The sequence below is a fragment of the Tarenaya hassleriana genome, unplaced genomic scaffold, assembly GCF_000463585.1.
Source record: "Tarenaya hassleriana unplaced genomic scaffold, ASM46358v1 Cleome12, whole genome shotgun sequence".
In the NCBI taxonomy this organism is placed as follows: Eukaryota; Viridiplantae; Streptophyta; class Magnoliopsida; order Brassicales; family Cleomaceae; genus Tarenaya; species Tarenaya hassleriana.
In genome coordinates, this window is record NW_010962392.1 from 3,216,407 (window position 1) to 3,240,153 (window position 23,747).

Sequence of the window (23,747 nt, forward strand, 5' to 3'; positions counted from 1 at the left end):
GAGAGAACCGGAGCCTTGCGGAGGTTAAGCAATGAAAAGAGTGACATATAAACAAATACATTAAAATAAATAAATAAATAAATAATACTAAGTTTTGAAATATATAAGACCCAAATGATGATACTCACCAACACTTGGTTCCCGCGAGTGCCAAAATATTGCGGTGGTTGAATGATGTCGAAGCTTACACCCTAATCAATCAAATTAAATAAAAATGCCTCAGAATAACATTTTCTATAAGACCCAATTTACGAGATCTCGAATAGTATGATAGATCCACGGACGACGAATATAGCTAAATGGGGAATATAAAATATAAAAAGATTGTTAGAATAAAATATATAGATCTAATAGAGGAGCGTAAAGATATAAAAATTATTATTATCGGTAATTGAAATATATATATATATATATATATATATATATATATATATATAAATTATTAATGGGCAATTCTATTAGATATATGTTATTGATATCAATTATCATTAATTTAAAAAACCAATTTTAAATATTTGAGAATAATATTAGTGGTTGTGGGCACCACCCCTTAATATTAATGATATATATCGGTCCATATCCACGTCAAGAACGTGCTTGTGAAATAATATAATCAAAAAGATTTTTACAAAAAATGGAAATATGGAACAACAGAATTGCACTATAGTAGAACCATAAAACGCTCAACTTTTATATGGTATGGCATCACATATTATAAAATGGTAAATATACGTCTGTGTATGTGCGTGTCCGTATCACGTGATCCAACTGCTACGATACCCTCAGTTCGGATTATGTCTCTGGCTTAGGGTTCGACTGGTTGTACCGCAGCGGTTGCGGTTGCGGGTGGCAGCATTTTCAAAACGTTTGATAGCGATTATAAATGATTAGTATTGACTGGTTGAGAAGTTGTTGTTGGTAGCGATTGCGGGTGGGTGCAGTTAGAAGTGAATGGTTCATTACGGTTGCGATTGCGTTTTGATATAAATTGTCAAAAAAAATATTATTTAAAAATAATTTTTTATAATAGTTTTAATTAAAATTTTTGTATCATTTTATAAAAATTATTTACTAAATTTATAATAATTAAATAATAAATTTAAAATATAAATATTATCAATTTAATTTATTTCAAGTAAAAAAATAATTTTATTATAAAAATTATTAAAAATAATCATTATTAAACCTAAAAATTATACTATTATATTTTTTTTATTAAAATATAATACTAAAAAATAATATCAAATCATAACACTAAACAAAATCATCACCAATATATATATATATAGTTCGGTGCAACCAGTCGGCCCCATAATCTGTTCATATGGAAAAAGATCTTTTTGTTTTTTTTTTCTCTCTGAAATTTCGTACGCAACGCACCGAATAGATCCTTCTACAATAAAAAGAAAGGTGGTGCAATTTATTGCTGAATAACAACCATTATTTAGGGTTTAGATCTCTAATTAAAATCTCTCATGGATTATGAATCGTATGAATGGGATGTTAGAAAACCCCAACAGAGCTAGGTCTATATCAAGAGTCTCGATAGTCTGTATGTCAAACTCGGGATTAGGGTTACTTTCTATTGATTAGGTTAAAATGTGTATTAATTTGGCCTAAAACTTAAATTAATATAATTATATATATTTTTTAATATATTTCTTTTAAATGAGATTGAATAATTCGTCACGTTTCCCATTAGATTTTCCTCATAAATCGTTCTCGCTATTAATCAATCTGGTTGTGTTGAAAGCACCCACGAGATGGGTATTACGGGCCGATTCGATGGAGCCCAATTTAAGTGGCCCACCAAGATAACACCCGACCCGACCCGATTTCATGTACTTAAACGATATCGTTTTATGGGTTGGCTTTTGAGATCCATGAAATCAGAACTCTGTTCTCGCCGCCGTTTGTTTCCTTTTGGTTTTCAGAAAGCCTCTTCGGAAATTTTACCCACCCTTTCCACTCTTTCGATTCCTGAGATTTCTAGGGTTCTTCTGCAGAGAAAGAGATAGAGTGAGTAGCGGCCGAGCATAGAGGCATTGAAATTTGTGGTATTGGGGTTCTTCAAATCGGGACCCTAGTCCTGTGAACAATAACCATGGCTCGGCGCAGAGGCGATGACGACGATGATGATCTTGACGAGGAGTACGGTGAAGAGGATGCTGCGGCAGAGTTTGACGATGAAGAGGAGGAGGAGATAGTTGGCCGTGGCGGGAGTTCGAGTCGGAAGAGGGGAAGATCGGATTTTATTGATGATTATGCGGAGGAGGATTCCGAAGAGGAGGAGGAGGATGAGGAAGACGATGATTATGGAGGTCGTGGAGCAAGGGGAAATAAGAAGAAGAAGAAGTCTTCGGCTTCCATATTTTTGGATGAGGAAGCTCAGGTGGATGAGGAGGATGAAGAGGAAGAAGAAGAAGGAGAGGACGGTAAGGGGAAATTGACCTTTCTTTTGTCGGAGTTCTTTTGATTTCGGAATTTTGGATCCTCACCCAACTTCGACCGTCCTGCTTTTGTGTTTCTATGAGATATGAACTCAAAGTCTCAAAGATATCGCTCGGCTTGTTTCAGTTTGAGTTTGAACTTAGGGACTAACGGTGGGCTTAAGTGATTAGGCTACTCCAAGTAAAATAGTTGAGATTTCTGGCTGTCGGCTAACTGATGCAATCAATCATCATGTTATTGGGCAAGGTGTTTTTTGTTGTCAAGATTGTTTATTTTGCACATAAGTGTTTTGAAGATTCAAAGCAGTGTTGTTTTCCAAATTCTTGACATGCTCAAAACCTTGCATTGCATAAGGGAGTAATACTTGTTATGGACAAGTAGTCTTTTACTCTTTTACTCCATCCATCAATCTAGTTGCATACCCATTTTACTTTCAAAAGTTTACTCGGTTATGTGTTTAGCTCCTTCTGCTCCTACATTTCTCAACGAGACATAAGATCACTCGACTTTGCTACCCGCAACTGCTAATATTTATATCATGTATTGTCTTAATTGCAGATTTCATAGTGGATGGTGGAGCCGACATACCTGATGAGGGTGTTGGTAGACGACTTCATGAACGTAGGTTTCTTTCTCGTGAGGAAAACGAAGAGGATGTTGAAGACCTTGAAAGGAGAATTCAGGAGAGGTATTCTAGGCATCATGCGGAATATGATGAGGAGGCCACAGATGTTGAGCAGCAAGCACTTTTGCCATCAGTCCGGGATCCAAAATTGTGGATGGTGAAATGTGTGGTGGGTAGTTTGCATGTGTAGGCTTGAAAATTGGAAGTCTTGTTGCTCTTTGCTTCTTATTACATTTCTTATCAAGTTGGCTTGTATTCCTTAGCATTGATTCTCTTCATTTTGAATTTTCCAATGTCAGATTGGCCGTGAAAGGGAGGTTGCTGTTTGTCTAATGCAAAAATTCATTGATAGAGGATCAGATTTGCAGATCAGGTCTGTTATTGCACTTGATCATCTGAAAAACTATATATATGTTGAAGCAGATAAGGAAGCTCACGTGAAAGAGGTATTTGCTACTTTGTCTCCTGCATATGATATTTTGATGTTATGAGCTCAGCACAGTGTTTCATGAGTGTTTGTCCCAGTTTAAAGCTAATTTGATATGCTACTTTGGTTCTTTCACTTGTGGTTCAGGCCATCAAGGGAATGCGGAATATTTTTCATAGTCAGAAGATTTTACTTGTTCCTATAAGAGAAATGGCAGATGTTCTGTCCGTTGAAAGCAAAGCAATTGATTTATCTCGGGATACCTGGGTTAGAATGAAGATTGGAACATATAAAGGGGATCTTGCTAAGGTATGATTCAGTTTCATCTGTTCTTTATACGACAAAAATCCCTGAATCTCACTGAGGTGCTCCTTTACAGGTTGTTGATGTAGATAATGTGCGTCAGAGGGTCACAGTCAAGTTGATCCCGAGGGTTGATATGCAGGCACTAGCTAATAAGTTGGTATGGCATCTGTCCATCGTTAAGGAGGATAAATTGTGTTATTACTGCTTTCTAAATATATCTCTTACCGACCAGAGTACTGTATGTCAAGAAATGACAACTACCATTCTTGCATATGTAAGAGCTTCAGTATTGCTTTGGATGTCTAACTATTCAATTGTTTGTGTTTTTTTTTTACTATATGCAGGAAGGGAGAGAAGTTGTAAAGAAAAAAGCCTTTGTTCCTCCTCCGCGCTTCATGAATATTGATGAGGCGAGGTATTTCTTCCTTGAAACCATTCAGTAATTTTGAGGAGTTAAGAAGTTTGTGCTGATGGTTTTCTCTGTGTCATTCCTCTAGGGAATTGCACATTCCTGTTGAGCGCCGGAGAGATCCAATTACTGGTGAATACTTCGAAAATATTGGTGGCATGCAATTCAAAGATGGTTTCTTGTACAAAACTGTCTCGATGAAGTCAATTACTGCTCAGAATATTACACCAAGTTTTGATGAGCTTGAAAAATTCAATAAACCAAGTGAAAATGGGGAGAGCAACATTGCTAGTCTGTCAACTTTATTTGCAAACAGAAAGAAAGGGCATTTCATGAAGGGGGATGCAGTTATTGTCATCAGGGGTGATCTAAAAAATTTGAAGGGATGGGTCGAGAAAGTGGATGAAGAGAATGTTCATATCAAGCCAGAAATGAAAGGCCTCCCTGTAAGCATTCATGCTCCAAGATTCATTTTATAAATCTGTTGGCAATAACATGCATGCTTTTGAAATTCTTAAGCCAGTATAAAGGGGCGAGCATGACTCGTGTTGCAGAAAACTGTTGCTTTAAACGAGAGAGACCTTTGCAAATACTTCGAACCTGGAAATCATGTGAAGGTTGTTTCTGGAACCCATGAAGGAACAACCGGCATGGTTATCAAAGTTGACCAGCACGTTCTTATCATTCTGTCTGATACAACTAAAGAAGATGTAAGCCGAATTTCGTCTTTCTCGTCACCAAATTTACTGACTGGAAAAAGAGAACAATTCACATGAGGTTTATGTTTTCAGATACGTGTATTTGCTGATCATGTCGTTGAGAGCTCAGAAGTGACAACAGGTGCTACCAAAATTGGAGACTATGAACTCCATGACCTTGTCCTTCTGGAGTAAGTTGAGGCCCACCTTTAGTCAATTCACTTTTTTTCCATTGACAGATGTATGAGAATTTTAATTACTTGATGCAGTAACCTGAGCTTTGGAATAATCATACGACTGGAAAATGAAGCTTTTCAGGTAAATTGCTATCTTTTTGTGTATGCAACAGTTGATTTGGTATGTGTGCTAATTTTCTTTGCTCTTTAAGGTTCTTAAAGGGGTCCCAGACAGACCAGAGGTTGCTCTTGTCAAACTCAGAGAAATCAAGTGCAAAATTGAGAAGAAATCTGATGCGCAAGACCGCTACAAAAATACCATCTCTGTGAAAGATGTTGTCAGAGTCATTGAGGGTCCTAGCAAAGTCAGGGATTTGTTATTGGTTGCTGTACTTGTGAATTAACATTCCTGTTTGCTAGTCTTATACCGATTTATTTGTGTTTAACAGGGAAAGCAAGGTCCAGTGATGCATATTTATAAAGGGGTCTTATTTATAAATGACCGACATCACCTTGAGCATGCTGGATTTATCTGCGCTAAGTGTACATCATGTGTTGTTGTTGGTGCACCACGCCCTGGTGCTGATAGAAATGTAAGCCTTTCTCGTGGTCTGGTTATCGTTTAGTTTTTATGCGACAATAGATTTACCGGTTTCATTACTCTAGGGTGATTCCTTCTCAAGGTTTGGCACTTTCAAGACACCAGCCCCAGTACCCCAATCTCCAAGGAGATTTCAACGTGGAGGCATGGGATATAACTGTATGTTCAGATTTCCTGATATCATCTTTGTTATCACTAAATGTTTCTATTGTTTAATATCAGTTGATATTTTTATTTTTAGCTGCTCGTCCCGATGTTCATTGGTCTAATTTTGCACTGATTCTCTTTTTGTCTATCACCTGTGAAATGCATGTGTTCTATGAAGTTAGGTTCTTGTAATTTTGAACTGTCTTTTCAAATGCAGCTGGAGGGAGACATAGGGGAGGAAGAGGGGGTCATGATGCCCTGGTGGGTACTACAGTCAAAATTCGCCTGGGTCCTCACAAGGGATATAGGGGACGTGTAGTGGAAGTCAAAGGTCCATCGGTACGTGTGGAACTTGAATCTCAGATGAGGATTGTGACAGGTGAGGCCTGTATTTAACTTCTCTGCTCTATCTTTTGTGTGTGTTTGATGCATTCTAACTGTATTTGCATATGCAGTTGACCGGAATGCAATTTCAGATAATGTGGTTGTGACACCAACAAGGTAATGTCGAAATCTTTTCCTCATTGGTGATTTTTCCATATATTACCAAAAAAGAAAACAATAAGACTGTTTGACTTGTGTACAGAGACACATCTCGGTATGGTATGGGAAGCGAAACACCTATGCATCCTTCTCGCACTCCACTTCATCCATATATGACTCCAATGAGGGATCCTGGAGGTTCGATTTCCTAGCTCTTGCATAGTCTAGGGATTCTTATTTTTGCTTATCTTGCTTGTTTTTTCAAATATCACTCTTTTGTAATATACTTTAGTAACAGCTACACCTATCCATGATGGGATGAGAACCCCCATGCGTGATAGAGCTTGGAACCCTTACACGCCTATGAGTCCACCTAGGTACATTGCTTTTTCCATATTTGTTTACTGTTGATGAGTTTCCCCTGTCATCTTTGTTCTTTTTTGGATCTTGTGGCTAGTATTCGAGTAGGCCCAGGGAACAACTAATATTCAGCATTCTGGTGATGGCATGCATTTTGATGAAGAGTTTCCTTAAATGTTTCTTTCCTAATAAAAGAAATAAAACGTTGATCTCCTCAAATTGGGTGGTACTATATTAGGGATAACTGGGAAGATGGGAATCCGGGTTCTTGGGGAACAAGCCCACAGTATCAGGTAAGATTTCATCCATGGGCCTACCGGTGAATTCTATGCATGGATAGCTGTCATGATTGCGTTTAATTGTTTTCTTGACACGGACACTCTGATGGTTTCTTGTACAAAACTGTCTCGATGAAGTCAATTACTGCTCAGAATATTACACCAAGTTTTGATGAGCTTGAAAAATTCAATAAACCAAGTGAAAATGGGGAGAGCAACATTGCTAGTCTGTCAACTTTATTTGCAAACAGAAAGAAAGGGCATTTCATGAAGGGGGATGCAGTTATTGTCATCAGGGGTGATCTAAAAAATTTGAAGGGATGGGTCGAGAAAGTGGATGAAGAGAATGTTCATATCAAGCCAGAAATGAAAGGCCTCCCTGTAAGCATTCATGCTCCAAGATTCATTTTATAAATCTGTTGGCAATAACATGCATGCTTTTGAAATTCTTAAGCCAGTATAAAGGGGCGAGCATGACTCGTGTTGCAGAAAACTGTTGCTCTAGTACACCTGGCGGTAGTTACAGTGATGCTGGGACACCGAGGGACAACGGCTCGGCCTATGGTACTCCACATATTTGTCTCTTTCAGACCAGTGTTTTGCTGTTTCTTGTTTAGCGAAATCTTTCCACTGTCTGTCTTGCAGCAAATGCGCCAAGTCCTTACCTACCATCTACACCTGGGCAACCGCAACCCATGACACCAAGCTCGGCATCGTACTTGCCTGGAACTCCTGGAGGACAACCAATGACTCCTGGAACCGGTCTCGATGTCATGTCCCCTGTTATCAGTACGGTCCTCTCGTTTTTATTATCAGAATTATATTGGTCGGTCTTTGGTCCTGCACTCAGCACTTGTCTCCCTGTAGTTATAGAACTTTGATTTTACTTTTTCATCCACCAAAGCTTTCCATACACCTGAATTTTGCATTATTTTGGGGGGTGGTTTTCTTAGCTTACTGTGAGAATTACAGGTGGAGATGCCGAAGCATGGTTCATGACTGATATTGTGGTCGACGTACACAAAGCTGGAGAAGATAGTGATGTGGGAATAATCCGAGATGTTCTTCCGGTTTGTCTCTTTGGTTTTTCATTTACTGTCTCCTTTCTTACATCTGCAAAGAATCTCGTAGTTTTTAGACACTGTATCCATGACACTATGAAATTACAGTGGAATCATGTTCATCTATCTGCCTTGATGGAATGTCACTCTCACACACGAAGCACGACACACATGTACTCATATTCTAACATTAGACTTGAGAGTTGAGAAACTTGTCCTGATTGGCATGTTCATGAGGAGATCCCATAAAGCTGCTCGAGCTGATGAATATATACATACACATGTTCTTAATCATTAGACTTCCTCCTCTGTGATACCTTTGTCAGGACGGCTCTTGTAAAGTGGCTCTCGGGTCAAGTGGGGAAGGCGACGTTATAACGGCCCTCCCGAGCGAACTGGAGATAGTTTCTCCGAGGAAGAACGATCGTGTCAAGATCGTCGGGGGTCCGTATCGCGGGTCGACAGGTAAACTAATTGGGATCGACGGTTCGGACGGAATTGTTAGGATAGATGACAGCCTTGACGTTAAGATTCTGGATTTGGCTATATTAGCAAAATTAGCTCAAGCATGAGATCAGTCTAGTTCGTTTTCAGTTATGAAGTGAAATCCATGATGTGACCATATACATAAATTGTATACAAATTTCTTAGTTGTTTTTTAGAGAAATTTTGGGAATCCATTGCATTTCCGTGCATTTGTATTTGTAATATCATTGGGTAATCATGTTTTTTTTTAATTACCTAAAAAAATATTTTTAGGTTAATTTGCAAAATGGTGATTTGGGGTATTGTGTGTGTATATGTATATATAGTGTGTGTGTGTATCTTTGTTTAACCTTTTTTGAGACTGCCTGATAGTGTTTATTTAAAATCCTATATGATTGAAATGTTTCCAAAATCTGGGTAGAAGACGAAAAAGGCTCAATTTCTGTTTGGAACCAAATTAATTTTATGTATTTCATTCAAGTTGGGTGGTGTTTTATTGAAAGGAATATTCACTTTGAGGATTATATGATATAATATTCGTTAGTGTTTTTTTAGGTTGGAATCTTGTCATACGGAATATCCGTAGAATAATAGAGATTCTTTAGTAGAAAATAGAGAAACATAGTAATAGTGCCGACTGGCACTGGCTAACATCAATTTTAATTAAATGTTACTATACAGTTTCTTTTGCAATTTGTATTTTTCAGAGGTAATTTTGGACAGTCAATAAAAATGTAAAAACACTATGACCTGCCTTCGGTTTTGCTATTGCAAATGATTTTTTAATGGTTATTTGTCATAAAATACAATTTTTTCTTACCAATATAGAAAAAAAAAAACAGGAGATCGTACGTTATCAGAACATCGTTTTGTCCATGTTTTCTTATTTTATTTATATTCATAATGTCAATGTAACAGTTTTTCTAATTTGAAAAATGATTCCGTAAGAGATTCCAGCCAAATTCAAGTTGGCTTCTAAGAACTCTGGAATCCAATAATAGTAATTAATAATAAACATACCATATTATGTGTCAGCTTTGGGTACAACTGAAAAACGTCGGTCCAGTTAATGTGTCTCCAGTTCGGATGGCCCACTTGGTGAAAAGTGGTTTTCCAAAACCACTTCCAGCTTTTGTTTTGTGTTCCCTTGTTTTGTAATCATGATTATTGATTTAATAAAAAAAAGATTTGGATTCCAATTAAGTAAATGTTTAAACTCTAGTTGGGTATCTTCTATAGGAAAGATAAATCATACACCTTGTTTCAAATCATCGTCATTAAGACAATGATGATGATGATGATGATGATGATGATGATGATGAAACAAGGTTTATGGTATCATTCGCACTAAATTTACCAATTATGATTTTAAACATTAACGCTTGAAATCCGCAGCTTTTTTTAATTAAACTAATATCTCAACTCGGGAAATGAAGAATAATGTCAATGGAGACAAGGGCAGGTACCCAGGTCAACCATATGCCACGTCATCACCAAGGCGTGTCACGTGTCGCTTCGCTGGTGAGCGCCCCATGAATGTAAAGCAAAACAGTACGCAGAATCTTTGAGCGGTGTTCTCGTTATACTGTCTAATCTCTCCTATAAATTCAGACATACTTTGCTCTTCCTCTCTCCACCTTCATTCGAAAACAAAGCTTTCTTTTTTACAGAACATAAAACCCATTTACAAGATCGATATGTCGACTGCTGGTCAGGTTATTCGCTGCAGAGGTAGATTCTCTCTCATGGGTTTCTTTCTTTTGCCCTTCCGATTTTGCTTCTCCTCTCGTAGATTTCTGTATCGCCATTTGTATATACAGACATATCTATGTCTATATGTTCGGGGTTGTGCAGATTCCCTTTGCTTGTCTCTCTTTCCTTTGATCTGAAAATGTATGATAGTCACTGAAAGTAATGGTGTTGTTGATACAGCTGCGGTGGCGTGGGAGGCAGGGAAGCCTCTGGTGATTGAGGAAGTGGAAGTGGCTCCTCCTCAGGCTAACGAAGTTCGTCTCAAGATTTTGTTCACTTCTCTTTGCCACACCGACGTCTACTTCTGGGAAGCTAAGGTAGTTCTGGATTCTCCCTTTGCACTCGGATGAATCGGTATTAGCCCTGATGCGCTATGAAGTCGTATTTGATGAAATGAAGCTGAAGCTAACAAGGGTTTTAGGTTTGAGTTTGTCCCTCGAGAGAATCAGAACTTGTTAATATCCAGATCTGAATCTTTTGGGTTCATCGATGGAGGGCCCTAGGGTTCTTTTCATGGAAAAACTCTGATCTGAATCTTTTCCAGTAAGGAATTTGGATGAATCGTGCCCTTTTTTTTTGTGTTTACAGGGACAAACACCATTGTTCCCTCGGATTCTTGGACATGAAGCTGGAGGGTAAGCTCGTCTGCAATGATTCCGATGATCTGTTTCTGGTGTTTATGTAATAAAACTTTTCGTGGATTTGTGATGTTATATAGGATTGTGGAGAGTGTCGGTGAAGGGGTGACTGATCTTCAACCTGGAGACCATGTTCTTCCCATCTTCACCGGGGAATGTGGGGATTGCCGCCACTGCAAGTCCGAGGAAAGCAACATGTGCGACCTTCTCAGGATCAACACCGAGAGAGGAGTTATGATCCACGACGGGAAATCGAGGTTTTCGATCGACGGAAAACCCGTCTACCATTTCCTCGGGACATCCACCTTCAGCGAATACACTGTTCTTCACTCTGGCTGTGTTGCCAAGATCAACCCTGACGCCCCTCTCGACAAAGTCTGTGTTGTCAGCTGTGGTTTGTCAACTGGTGAGTCCTGTGTTAAAAAGGTTTTTTAAACTTTTCGGATAACGGTATATATATATATGACTGCTTTCGGTGTTTGTTCTTGAAGGGCTTGGTGCCACGTTGAATGTCGCCAAGCCGAGGAAGGGTGACTCGGTTGCTATCTTCGGGTTGGGAGCTGTCGGCCTTGCTGTGAGAAATTTCCCGATCTATCTCTGGTTTCGGTAAAACGGATAAGTTCTCTGGAAATATGACATTTGCCCATTTTTTCATTCGGGTGTAATGTAATGTAGGCTGCTGAAGGAGCTAGAATTGCCGGGGCTTCGAGGATCATCGGGGTTGATCTGAACTCAAGCAGGTTCGAGGAAGGTAAAGAAAACTGCATATGGAGATTTGGTATTTGCTTCGGCTTTATATATACCGAAAGATTCGGACATCGATCGATCTGAACTTGTCGTTGTTTCCTGCAGCTAAGAAGTTTGGTTGTACCGAGTTTGTCAATCCGAAAGAACATGACAAGCCTGTCCAAGAGGTCGGATCTCGATCAAGTTTGTGAATCTTGTCTTAATGGTTTTGAAATATATGAAAAACACTTCAAATATATATACGAATTCGGGGTTTCAGGTGATTGCTGAGATGACAAACGGGGGAGTGGACCGTAGCGTTGAATGCACCGGAAGCATCCAAGCCATGATCTCTGCATTTGAATGCGTCCACGATGTAAATTTTACTTTCTTGTTTTCTTATATATATATATGCATGATATATATGCATGTGTGTGATATATATGCATGTATGCATATACACATGGTGTTCTTATGTGTTTTCAGGGATGGGGAGTTGCAGTGCTGGTGGGTGTACCCAACAAAGACGACGCCTTCAAGACTCATCCGGTGAATTTCCTAAACGAGAGGACGCTTAAAGGAACTTTCTTTGGGAACTACAAACCCAAATCCGACATTCCCGGGGTTGTGGAGAAGTACATGAACAAGGTATATTACATATACATATACATATACATATACATATACATATGTACACTCTTATGTAATTAATAGTAATGAGGCCGTTGCAGGAGCTTGAGCTGGAGAAATTCATCACGCACAGTGTGCCGTTCTCGGAGATCAACAAGGCCTTTGAGCTGATGCTCAAGGGAGAGGGCCTGAGGTGCATCATTCGCATGGATGGCTAATCAAGACACGGATTCTCTCTTTCTTGCATCTTCTTCAATGAATTTGGGTTCATGAGCTGTGTCGCGTGTGGAGTGGAAGAATAAAAAGATTCTCTTTTCTTGTAATATTATTGCAGTGGAAGAATGAAAAATGGTTTTGTAATTTTTTTTTTTTTGTTCTTTTGTTGTCTCCTTTATATTCTATAATTAAATCCGTTTCAATTTCATGTTTTATGATTAAATAAAATTAAACCGGAGTGTAGAATGGAAAGGTTCGATTGTTTAAAATAGTATAGGACGTTAAATTGTAATTACCTCAGAAAAAATAAAATAAATACGATATAAGGAAAGTCATTGATAGAATAGGAAACGACGATATGTAAATCAACAACGGAATATAACAAGTTGCCAAATCCTAAACTTTATTACGAAAAAACCAGTCAATACCCTTATAAATACAGCTAAACCCTAAGGCGTTCCCCTCGCACTTTCATCGACTTCAGACACAGACAAGCGATTTCATTACGTTCTCAGAAGAAATCATGAACACTACTGCAGCAGTTACCCATCTCCGTCATCATCTGCAGCAAATCTCCGGAGCCGAAGACCTCAAGATCCATCTCAGTGCTTACGTTGTTCCGCCAGATTCATCCGAATTGCCCTTTTCGTTCGAGTGTCAGTTCTCTCCGTACGAATTCGTGTACGAGGAGGACGACTCTCCGGGCAAGGAAGAGCTTTACTACTTCTTAACCGAATCCGGAATCGAAGACTTCGATGCTCAGTTCGTGATCATTGACCTCGTTCTCTTGGCCTGTGAAGTGCTGAATTCGATTGACGATGGGTTTAGAGGAGTGCTGGCATTGAATCTGATAGTTCTCTTCCATCCGGTCGAGGATAACCGACCCGGTTCAGGACCCAAATCCGGTTTAGACCTGGGAGGCGGAGCAGCTAAGCAGGAGGGCGTGGAAGACGGTGGACAAAAACCCGGTTCAGACCGGCGAACCGGTGGTGAGGAGAAGACGGAGGAACGCGTGAAAAGACAGGGTGGGGAATTTACGGTTTCTTGCACATGAAGCAACCGCCCATATAAATATGCGAAATCTGTTCATAAATATTCACCTAGTTTTGCGTGGTGCATGAATTTCCCGGTGAATCTCCGTCCAGTAGACGATTGGGAAACCGCAATTCATCGAGAAGATCCAGCGGGTCTTTGTTAACTGTATCAACTACTAATAGATTTTTTTAATAACATTTTCTTTTTAGATTTTTTCTCTTCTTAATAAAATATAAAACAAAATTCATGTATATCCTAATCAGACTATTCTATGTGTTAATTAGTTATTTTTAATTTAATAGCCACAACATTCAAAAACTTTTCATTGCTAGATAAAATATAAAACCCCCATTCAATGTATATGAAAGAAAACTTTATAATAAGAAAAAAAAGAAAAGAAAAGAACTTTATTAAACAAATTACAAAAAAAAAAAAAAAAAAAAAAAATTGCAGCAGCAAAGGAGGACAAAAGGAGAAGGGCTTTTGATTGTTTCTCCCTTTTTCCTATTTCATTGTTTCCTATTTTGTGTTCCTTTTTTAGTTTGCGGTTACAGCATGACCTGCTTGTCGAAGATCCAGCTGAATCTAACGCCACGTGGCTCCATCTTCTTAGCCCTCTCATCGGCCCTCTCCTGGAGCCGCCTAATCCTCTGCGGCAATCCACACACGAATTCCTGTGCACCCCTAGCCTCGGCCGTCAAACCCTCCATCTTTTCCAACCCCCACCGTTCGATCAGAAACTCCAGTATCCCGGCGTAGTCCTCCGCCGTATAGACCCCCAGCCTCTGCGCGACGGCGGAGAAGTGATCGAACAGCGACGGATCACGGCCGTCGGTCATGAGGTGAGCCGGCATTGTGATCCTCTTCCTCATCATATCGGCGATGGCGGAAACGGCGCCGTTTGGGTCAACCTCGAGGAGCTTCTCGACGATACGGGCATATGCGTTCTCGTGGCGCTTCTCGTCAGCGGCGATGGTGCCGCAGATCCTCGCGAGGGTCGGGTCGCCCGCGTTCTTGGCGAGCCTGGCGGTGTTGCCATGGGAGACGAAGGTCGCTCTCTCCTGGAAGGATGTGTAGACAAACCCTAGGTATGGGTTGTTCTCTGTTCCTGGGTCCTGCAGATACAATGGGATCAAAAACGGTGCCGTTTATTACACTATCGTAAAACGATGCCGTTTATTCTTCTATCTTAAACGACGTCGTTTATTACTGGACGATAAAACGGTGTCGTTTGTTTTGCTATGTAAACGGTGTTTTTTCTGGGAGACTGACCATGCCGGAGCCAATGAGGTACTGGACGGTGCGTTCGACCATGACCATGTCGACGCGACCGGAGAGGTACAAGTAGGTGCGGAGGAGATCGCCGTGGCGATTCTCTTCCGCCGTCCAAGCACGCGTCCAAGCCGCCCAGGCGTTCGTGCTGGCACCCGTCTCGTCTCTAACGCCGTCAAGAGTGTTTATCATCGTCTGGTACGTAGGCAATGCGTCCTCCGTTATCATGTCCCCCACCAACACCACCAAGTACTCGTCCGGCAACGACGCCGTTCTCTCCCGCAGCTCCCTCACCTATCCAAACAAAAAATCAAAATTGTTTGTAATCATTTCGATGGTGGTCGATCAAGATTGGAATATATATATTCCTCGGACTGAGACCTGGTCGGCGAACTCGGAGTCGGGTCGGGTCGGGTCGGGTAAGAACGAAGCGGGTTGCCAACACTCGTCAACGGGCTTGAGGAGAGGGAGGACATTTTCTTGGGCCCAACCTTCGAGCGACCTGAACACTTCCATTTTCTCCGGCGGCATCGAGTGCCTCTTCCCCTGGTGCTTCAGCATCTGCCCCGGCGGAGCCGCCACCGCCGTTGTCACGCTCCGCCGAACAACCGACGGCCGTGGGGCCCATGAGATGGCGTTGCCCAGTAGAGAAGCCTGCATGGTCGCGTTTTTTTGGTGTGTCTGTTTTTTTGTTAGTGCTTGTGGAGAGAGGTGTTGGATGGAGTTATATACAGTAGTTTTTTTTACGGCGTTTGGACATTTTTGCCCCTTGTTATATGTAGACTTGGTTTAATTTCTGCCACTTGCTTAAAAATTTTAAACCTTTGATTTTGCTATAGAAATTAGTCAAATAAGTGGTATATTTTAGTTAGCTCTTGTATTTATGTCTCATACAAAAAAAACCGTTTTGAATAAACTAATGGAGAGAAGTACATTACAGAACTATTTATTTAACTATCTTTGGGATTATTTATAATATCATTGTTCGAGATATATGAAAATAATTTTTTAAAAAAATAAACTTACCATAATTTTTTATATTTTTCATAGCAAAAGCATTTGAAATTAGGGTGTTTGTAAATATTTTTGAAATACTTGTTGGCTATATATTTACAAGGGTAAAACGGTCAATTTGTAGGCGGCATATACCACTGCGAAGAACTCCGAGAAGTGGTTAAAACAAGGGGTGCGGCAACTGGTTTGAGATTCTGTGGGTTTTTCTTTTGGTTATTCCAAAAGGGAATCTTAAAAAACAGGTTTTTTTTTGTGGGTTTTTTAATTGCCAGCTCACCATTTTGGCCATTCCATAATTTTATCACCATTATTGTTTTACTAATTTATAATTATTATTTTAAATTGTATTATTTTTTTTGTTAAGTTGACGTTAATTAGTTATTTAGTCGTTCCTTAAGTAACAAATCAAACCAAACATTTTAATTGCTACGAAACCAACGTTTGGTATGTAGAACAAACCTAAGATTGACCTAATTAATAAATTTAATTTAAGCAGAATTGATCTATTTTTCCTTTTGACGACATATCAGCCTTTTATTTTTCTTAATTTGAAATTTTTGACAAATCATATGTATATAATTTATCCAATTTAATAATGTGTTACTAATTTAGGAAAAAAATTAGGAAAATTTTACAATATCAACTTTATTTAAAAAATATCAATAAATTATTTTCAATTTAATTTACTATTTTAATTTATATTTTTAAATCTGTTAATCCACCTGAATATTGATTTTGTCATTTGCTTCATCACCTTGAATATTTTCATCCATTAACCAGGGAATTTAGTTTTTTTTTCTTCTTTAATCATAGAATCAGTAAAAACGGGAAATCAGTCAAAGCTTTAATATATATATATATATATATATATATATCATAATTAATTTAAAATCACTATAGTAGATAGTGGAGGAACAGATGATGTTGGGTTTTGTAAAATTGCAAATATTTCTCAACAATCTTATAGAAAAAGAGGTGCACTTAAAAACCGCCCCTTTAAATATCTTGGCGTTAGGGTTTGCATTTCTTATTTAGTGAACAATAACAATATGTACAACAAACTTGTAATTTTCTTTTTTGCTTTTTATATAAACGTGACATGTTTTTGCATTTGGTATAATTAAAAGACCATTTTAGACAATATATAATTGCTAGACATTGTAAAGCTTGAGAGAGGAATGGCTCTTTCATTTCCGAATCGGTGAATAATACTGCTCGACATCAGAGTTACATGACGGTCCGACCGAACCGTGGCTCCCCTCGTCCATGCCTCTGGCCTTCGAATCATTCCCATGTGCCTTCTCGTCTTTCTTGATCTCGTCTTGGATTCGGACATCGTCCTCAACTGATATAACCACCGCATGAGGTCCGTGGGGCCCATCGACTATGGCTTCCCTCACTTTCAAGTGTTCATCGACCTGAACTGTCTCGGTTTTCTCAACCCGTTTCTTGCACTTCATCCTGAACAGGAAACAGATGACACAAGCGAAGAACGCAAGGAACAGAACGCAACCCACTGAGACAAACACCACAACTATGACTGTCGTGTCGTCACCTGGAGTTGGATGCGGGCTGTTGACTGCATTCGAGGATGCCATTGCGTTCGATGTGTCGGGCCTGGGGTTGGAGATTTCTCGGGTCGGGTTTGAAGGAGAGAGGAGATTCGGGTGGCGTATTTGTAGTGATGGGAGAGGGAGGGGGTTGTATCATTGGAGACTGAGAAGAAAAAGGTTGCTTACTAAGATTCTAATGGCTTAGCTCCCATGCTAAGTTTTTTCGGTGTTATAAAAAAAAAATTCAGGGCTTTGTTTGCATTAGAAAACACTTCTAAATAACTTGCTTGCAGTTCTTGTCAAGCTAATCTAAGATACGTATGAATTTAAGAGGCAAAACTTACATGTGATGGAGCATTTAAGGGTTCTTCCTGCTGTTCTCTGATAGCAGGTAGGAAAAGAGAATTTCGTTCCATGTGTCGGGTAGACCCGGTAGACACCAGTGGCTACAGTCGGGAACACTCGGGTTGTCGCTCCATGTCCCGACGTGAGCGTCGCTCCTGAATGCTCCCATAGGCGTCACATGTAGGACTGTCACCGGAACTGACATCTTCCCGACAACCTTTTTTATGATGTCTGAGATCTTGCTTTTGTCCTTCCCTTTGGTTCTGAGGGATGGGGTTCGGGTTACTTTGCACGACTTACGGTTTGAACCACTGTGAACAGGCGATAGGATTAGCATCATCGAGAATGATAGATTTTCTTTCGAACTTTTTCAACTTTGAGTTTACAGAACGAAACCTCCAGTGCGATGGTTCAAACGTGCGGAAGAATATCCGTGTTCTGTTAGTGTTGATATTGGCCTCGACCCAAGATGCCCAGGTTGTTAACGCTGATCTGAATGCAGACATGATTGGCATTCCTAACTTCAGCGATCCGCCTGTCTGAAAGTACCAGCCCCTATCAACAAAAACATGTCAGAAACACTCTTGTCTGATACAACGCCATAAAACTCTTCACTCTTTTGTCCCCATGTGATCTAATGCCACTTAGAGACAATATAAATTTCTGACATAAACAGCATAAAGATTCTACCGGTCCAAGTGTAATTCCGAATCCGAATTTCAAGAAGACGTGATAGCTGCTTAATCACATAATCTGGCAATGGATAAGCGTTCAAAGGATTCTAAGAAATTCACAAACTTACATTTCAAAGAGCTTAGTCGGTGTCCACCAGTGCCCGGAATTGAATATTACAGCATCTGCATTGACCCACTCTCGGCTAATATCGTCTAATTTGTCGAGCATAAGCGCCACTTTGACCCTTTTCGGTGCACGGCTTGGCACAGGGCCAGGCTGCACCAAGAAAACCGAGCGGTAGAAATCAATTGTCAGCTCAAACGAACTAAACCGAACGCCCAAGTGCCTGATCTGCTTGGTGATTTTGTTCCCATTGAGTTCATAAACACTCTTCTTATCCTTAACACCAGTCACCAAGAAACATATCATAGATTCCCATTGCTGTCTGCTCAACGAATCACCGACAAACACAATCCTCTTCCCGCGAAGGGATTCAAGAATTCTGGAAGCACTAAACCTTGGAATATCACAATCATTCGGCTTCCACCTCCATTTCATATAACGATTGTCGCGTCTTCCATTGGATATGCAATTGAATCCACGCTCCAAGAATGGACATCCCGAGGCATTGTACAATGGGTAAGATTCATCAGGAATCCACTTTCCTCGGAAGAAATCACAAGTCCCTACTGGATCAATAGGCTCTGTGACCTTGTGTACATGACTTGCTGCTTCTCGTCGAAGCATTGGATACACGGACACGTAACACAAACCCAAAGCTAAGATGAAGGAAACAACGAATCCGATCCTGATAAACCCATTTACAGACCGGAGAAATTGAATCTTGAAGTGACTCTTTGCCAGTTGTCTGATGGAAAGTACGAGGTTTGGATCAAAACCCATCATCTCAATCACCATAACTTGCACAATGTCGAGCAATGTAAAGGTGATCCGAATGAAGGGTACCTAATTTGAAACCCTAGCATGCAAATATGAAGCCTAACGAGCATAAGAGAAGCTGAAATCTCACGGTTTCTTGAAGTTGGTAGATCGAATGGTCAAACTTCTTGACGAGGACAGAGATTGCGGGTGGAACTCAACTGGTAACAAAATAGAACTGAAAATGAAGGGATCATCAGTGTCGTTTGCTCTGGAACTGATGAAGAGGACATTTGATCAGATGTCTGATAACGACATCTGAACCAAAGCTTGAAAACGGAAAGAGGAAGTTTCTTAGTTTTGTCGGTGGCTTGTTTGAGTTTCTGGTGAAGCAACAGAAGATTAGAATCAGGGACGGTTCATATGCGTGCACTTTGCACACGTGGCGACACCTTATTGGACAAAAAACTCCACGAATCTAAATCTATATCGAGGATGAGCATACATTAACGCTTGTGAGAGGAAAATTTTCTCGATCCATTTTCTCAACAATTCAATATTACCAGAAATTTTTCCTAAAACTGACATGCTTTAACAGATAATCTAAACACACAAGTAGACATGACACATTTTAATTACGATTTAATTCATTTAATTTTTTTCATAATTTTTTTTAATGTCAAGTTTTGATTCGATCCGAAATCTCCTCCAGTTCAATTCTTTTTAACTAAAACATACTCAATATTTTAATTTGGTTTAACCAAAAAAATAGATATATTTCTAAATCGAATTTGGTTTGAATAAGAGCGAGTATTGTCTAGTCAACTTACCGGATATACCCTCTTGGCCTCTTCTTCTCTTGGTACCTTGTCCTTTTTGCACTGAAAATGGAAGTTATCATCAGACAACATTAATCACTTTACTCCAAAAAAAAAACTAACTAAAATAATCCTCTAAACCCAAAGAAATCAAACCAGTTCAAAGAAAATTCCTCACAAAGAGAACATCAGCCATGAGATGATCTTACTACAACTGATCAATGAAAAACAAGAAAATAATCCACAGCCAAAAACCCACTAAAAAGCCTGTTACTTACCAATAAAATTCCCTTTGAACAATCTCTGGATCTTCACTCTTGTAATTGTTGAGGTATAACTAACTGAGCGGTATCAATGGTACTGTAATAGTTACCTAGCTGTTACACATAGTCAGCATTAGAAGCAGAGTCTACGATATGACTATTGATAATGAAATCATCATCAGTTCATAGAGGCCCTTTAGAACTGTCTTGATTTTGCCTGTAACTGGGATAAAAACGTGTGTATGTATTTTTCTTTTTGGTCCAAATCAATCCAGTTTCACCCAGGTGACTTCTTGACTCCATTGTCTCCCATGACTTTCGTCAAAGCATTGGCCTTTTTCCCAATGTCTCTGCGAACGCAAATATGCTCGAAAGAAGTATATAGGCAGCTGAGTTATCTGTTTCCAGTTCTGTGAGCTTTTCAGCAGCCATTTTCCTCCAGTGTTGTCTCAATGAATTGTACAAGCTCCAAGAAGAGATACCCACAATCTTTCATCTGGTGTCAAGTTTGGAATGATCTACATGAGATTTAATCCCTTATTGTGTAAACATCATACCTCAAAAATCCCCTGCCCTTGTGCCACTTTCCCACCATGGTTGCACACTGTAAGGACACCTAAGAACGTTACATCATCATGCACAATATGGGCTTGCCCCAATGCACTAATTATATTAAGGGCATCATCTGCGTAAGCGTTTTTTGCAAGTCCATCAATCATGGAGTTCCAGGAGACAACGTCGTTTTTAAGTCTCATATCATTAGAGACCTGTGTTGAACTTTTCATGTCTCCACATTTAGCATACATGTCTATGAGGGAGTTAGAGGTCAATTCATCCAACTCAAAAACAGAGCGAAGGCAAGAGAACAAATTCTTTTAGAGAGGAGAGGACGGAACACACAAGCAGATCACTGACTATAGAACTGTTATAATGCATTTCTCTGTAGAACCGCAAAGCCTCCTTTTGGAAGCCATTCTGACTACACCCTGAAATCATCTCGGTCGGTAACATGGTGATCTTAGGAATTGAGAATACCGAGAAGAGACCACGAGCCTCTCTCACTCTGGGTAATTTCATGTACAGGCCCAATAGAGAGATGACTAGGTATATTCTTCATCATACAAAATACCCCTCTTAATTATCTGACAAGAATCTAGAAGGGCAGCAAAAGTTATCTCAGATGGGTCACAGCCTCTAGCTAACATCTCTCGGAACAGAGATACAGCTTCTTCTAAGTTGTCCTGGGAATAACCACCAATCAGAGCATTCACGGCCACCAAGCTTCACTCAGGCAAAGAATAGAGAATTCTACGTCCATCTTCAATGACCCAACACTTGGCATACATGTCTATGAGCGAGCTAACTGTATAGAGGCTTGTTTCTAAATGAAATTTGAACTTGCTTTCCCTGGTGAAGACCCTGAAAATTTGGGCATGCGTTTAGCATGCTAACCAAGCAGGGTTCATCAGGAAACATACTGCACAGTGCTCATCCTTTTGAACAAGTTGAAAGCCTCAATCTAATCCTCTTCTTGGTAACAAAAGCTAAATGGTCAGGCCAATAACCTAGATTCCAAATCTTTACATATACTCTCATGGCCTCCTCAGGTAACCCTATTAGGTTCCATTATCTAAATGAACACCCGATGAGCATCACCCAAAGATTAATACTTGGCGTACATATCAACTAGAGCACCACCACAAGATGAACTGGATTCAAGCCACATCTTCACCATGCTGCAATGAGTTTGTCTGCCGAACTGTACATCCATCTCCGTCGAACAGGATGATAGGGCAATCCAGAAAGTGAATTAAGTTGGCGAAACCTGGATATCAAGCAATGACACGAACAACTTTAAAACCTGCCCTGCATGACCGATCCTGAAATACATCGATAGAATCTGAGTTCCACAGAGTTGCACCCCTTTCTGAGTATTTGAAATGCCTTCTCAGGAGAACCCACCTCAACAGACTTGGCATACAAATCTAAAATGTAACTGGATAACCTAACCTTCGGATCGAACCCTAGTATCAAGCTTAGGGCAGGGACGGCTTTCCCAGTTCTCAAGGCCCGTTCAAGCCCTGAGGCATTTCGTCGAACAACTTGCGACCCTTAGCTTTTCCGCATTGTTTCAGAGAATACCCCAATAGACGACTATACATATGATCTTTCCTACGCAATATATGTCTATAGCTATGAAGAATCGAACTTTGGGATTCGATAAACTTGAGAGACATCGAAAAAAAATACATGAATCCAGCTTCGACCGGAGAACAGAGGAATCTTGCCGACACTAGAATTGGGGACTCAGATCCTCTTTTATCCACGAGAAATCCAAGGAATTCAACTTCGCAAGATTCACCCAATTCGAAGAACTGCAGAGTGAGATCTCTGTTTTGGCGCCAAAGCATCAAATCTTTCAACCGTTACAGCCGGGTCGAACCCCACGGGAAAAACCCGACCCGGTTTGCACCCAGACTGAAATTGAACGTTGAGAATTTAGGGTTCTTAAACAAAATTATTTACGAAAAATTAAACGGTGTCGGACTATTTTAAATTAAAATTTTTAACTTTAACACATTGTCACCTTTCTCTCCGCTAAAATTTTTATAGTATCTAATTTTTCAAACTTTTTACTAGAAAAAAAACCTAATAGAATATATTATGATCCACTAATTTGCATTTATCCAAAAAAGATGAAAAAAATATTAAATTTAAATTATTAAGTAGAATAAATTGAAAAAGATATTTATCTTAAAATTTTAAAAAGAAAGAATAGGAATTTTTTTTATCAAAAGTATGAAAAATCATTAAAAATAAGTTTTATCCAAATAAGTTAGATAGATTATTAGTATATTTATTAGATAATAAAAATTGAAAACAAATAGTAAAAATTATATAGAGAAGTGTTATGTTTTGTATTTCTCCATTATTGACTCAATTTACTTCTTTAAATTTAATTATTTGATTATATTTAATAATATAAAAATTTACTCTATATATATGTATATATTAAATAATTCTAATATATGATAATAGAGTGTCAAAACTTTTAAATTATAGGATGGAAAAATTTAAAGTCAAAATATTAATATCTTCTTAATAGTAATTTGTATATTTGATTAAAAGTAGTTTTTAATAATGTTAATTTTTTGTAATTGAATATTAAATAATTGAAATTAATTTTAAAATTATTTTTAGTCGTATTTTCAAATATTGTAATTTTAAAATCTAAAAAAGAGAAATCGTTATTGGACCAAGGCCCTGTGATAGCCAGCTAAAATTTAACGGGGTTGTAGCATATTAATTATTGGAATTACTGAGGAGGTAGGAAAGGATCCTCGAATAAAATAAAATAATATTCCAATTAGTTTTTTTAGATTTTATTTTTTATTTTCTATTTAAATAATTGTACGTTTTATG

The 23,747-nt window shown here is 39.1% G+C and overlaps 6 protein-coding genes and 1 pseudogene across 7 annotated transcripts; 3 read left to right on the forward strand and 4 right to left on the reverse strand.

The window, feature by feature from the left end:
• Nucleotides 1–1,894: 1,894 nt before the first annotated feature.
• Nucleotides 1,895–8,759, forward strand: LOC104806843 (putative transcription elongation factor SPT5 homolog 1). 2 transcript variants are annotated; one of them, XM_010531928.1, is made up of 22 exons: nt 1,895–2,435; nt 3,010–3,245; nt 3,376–3,522; nt 3,651–3,812; nt 3,883–3,966; nt 4,154–4,224; nt 4,307–4,664; nt 4,773–4,928; nt 5,010–5,107; nt 5,186–5,234; nt 5,305–5,457; nt 5,542–5,685; nt 5,759–5,852; nt 6,058–6,219; nt 6,296–6,341; nt 6,427–6,521; nt 6,622–6,700; nt 6,922–6,976; nt 7,420–7,525; nt 7,607–7,750; nt 7,934–8,031; nt 8,349–8,759. In XM_010531928.1, the coding sequence occupies exons 1-22, from the start codon at nt 2,105–2,107 to the stop codon at nt 8,592–8,594; spliced, it is 3,114 nt and encodes a 1,037-aa protein (XP_010530230.1). In that variant the 5' UTR covers nt 1,895–2,104; the 3' UTR covers nt 8,595–8,759. The 2 variants fall into 2 exon arrangements, with proteins under 2 accessions (XP_010530230.1, XP_010530229.1); XM_010531927.1 differs by lacking the exons at nt 7,420–7,525; nt 7,607–7,750; nt 7,934–8,031; nt 8,349–8,759 and having other exon boundaries at nt 6,616–6,700; nt 6,922–7,021.
• Nucleotides 8,760–10,092: 1,333 nt separating this feature from the next.
• LOC104806844 (alcohol dehydrogenase class-P-like) lies at nt 10,093–12,678 on the forward strand. Its single transcript, XM_010531929.1, has 10 exons — nt 10,093–10,239; nt 10,441–10,577; nt 10,849–10,895; nt 10,979–11,304; nt 11,390–11,472; nt 11,574–11,649; nt 11,751–11,812; nt 11,905–12,000; nt 12,111–12,272; nt 12,356–12,678. The coding sequence occupies exons 1-10, from the start codon at nt 10,206–10,208 to the stop codon at nt 12,470–12,472; spliced, it is 1,140 nt and encodes a 379-aa protein (XP_010530231.1). The 5' UTR covers nt 10,093–10,205; the 3' UTR covers nt 12,473–12,678.
• Nucleotides 12,679–12,864: 186 nt separating this feature from the next.
• On the forward strand, nt 12,865–13,575 carry LOC104806845. Its single transcript, XM_010531930.1, has one exon. It carries the CDS (start codon nt 12,994–12,996, stop codon nt 13,522–13,524), a length of 531 nt encoding a protein of 176 aa, XP_010530232.1. The 5' UTR covers nt 12,865–12,993; the 3' UTR covers nt 13,525–13,575.
• Nucleotides 13,576–13,843: 268 nt separating this feature from the next.
• Nucleotides 13,844–15,486, reverse strand: LOC104806847 (stearoyl-[acyl-carrier-protein] 9-desaturase 6, chloroplastic). Its single transcript, XM_010531931.1, has 3 exons — nt 15,159–15,486; nt 14,778–15,071; nt 13,844–14,620 (listed from the first exon to the last, which is right to left on the reverse strand). Exons 1-3 carry the CDS (start codon nt 15,435–15,437, stop codon nt 14,054–14,056), a joined length of 1,140 nt encoding a protein of 379 aa, XP_010530233.1. The 5' UTR covers nt 15,438–15,486; the 3' UTR covers nt 13,844–14,053.
• A 1,286-nt stretch (nt 15,487–16,772) lies between these two features.
• LOC104806849 lies at nt 16,773–17,499 on the reverse strand. The gene has a single exon (XM_019201764.1). It carries the CDS (start codon nt 17,387–17,389, stop codon nt 16,979–16,981), a length of 411 nt encoding a protein of 136 aa, XP_019057309.1. The 5' UTR covers nt 17,390–17,499; the 3' UTR covers nt 16,773–16,978.
• Nucleotides 17,500–17,530: 31 nt separating this feature from the next.
• LOC104806848 (protein trichome berefringence-like 7) lies at nt 17,531–19,615 on the reverse strand. The gene is made up of 3 exons (XM_010531932.2): nt 18,492–19,615; nt 18,086–18,244; nt 17,531–18,000 (listed from the first exon to the last, which is right to left on the reverse strand). Exons 1-3 carry the CDS (start codon nt 19,280–19,282, stop codon nt 17,703–17,705), a joined length of 1,248 nt encoding a protein of 415 aa, XP_010530234.1. The 5' UTR covers nt 19,283–19,615; the 3' UTR covers nt 17,531–17,702.
• A 753-nt stretch (nt 19,616–20,368) lies between these two features.
• LOC109116381 lies at nt 20,369–21,770 on the reverse strand (annotated as a pseudogene).
• Nucleotides 21,771–23,747: the final 1,977 nt, after the last annotated feature.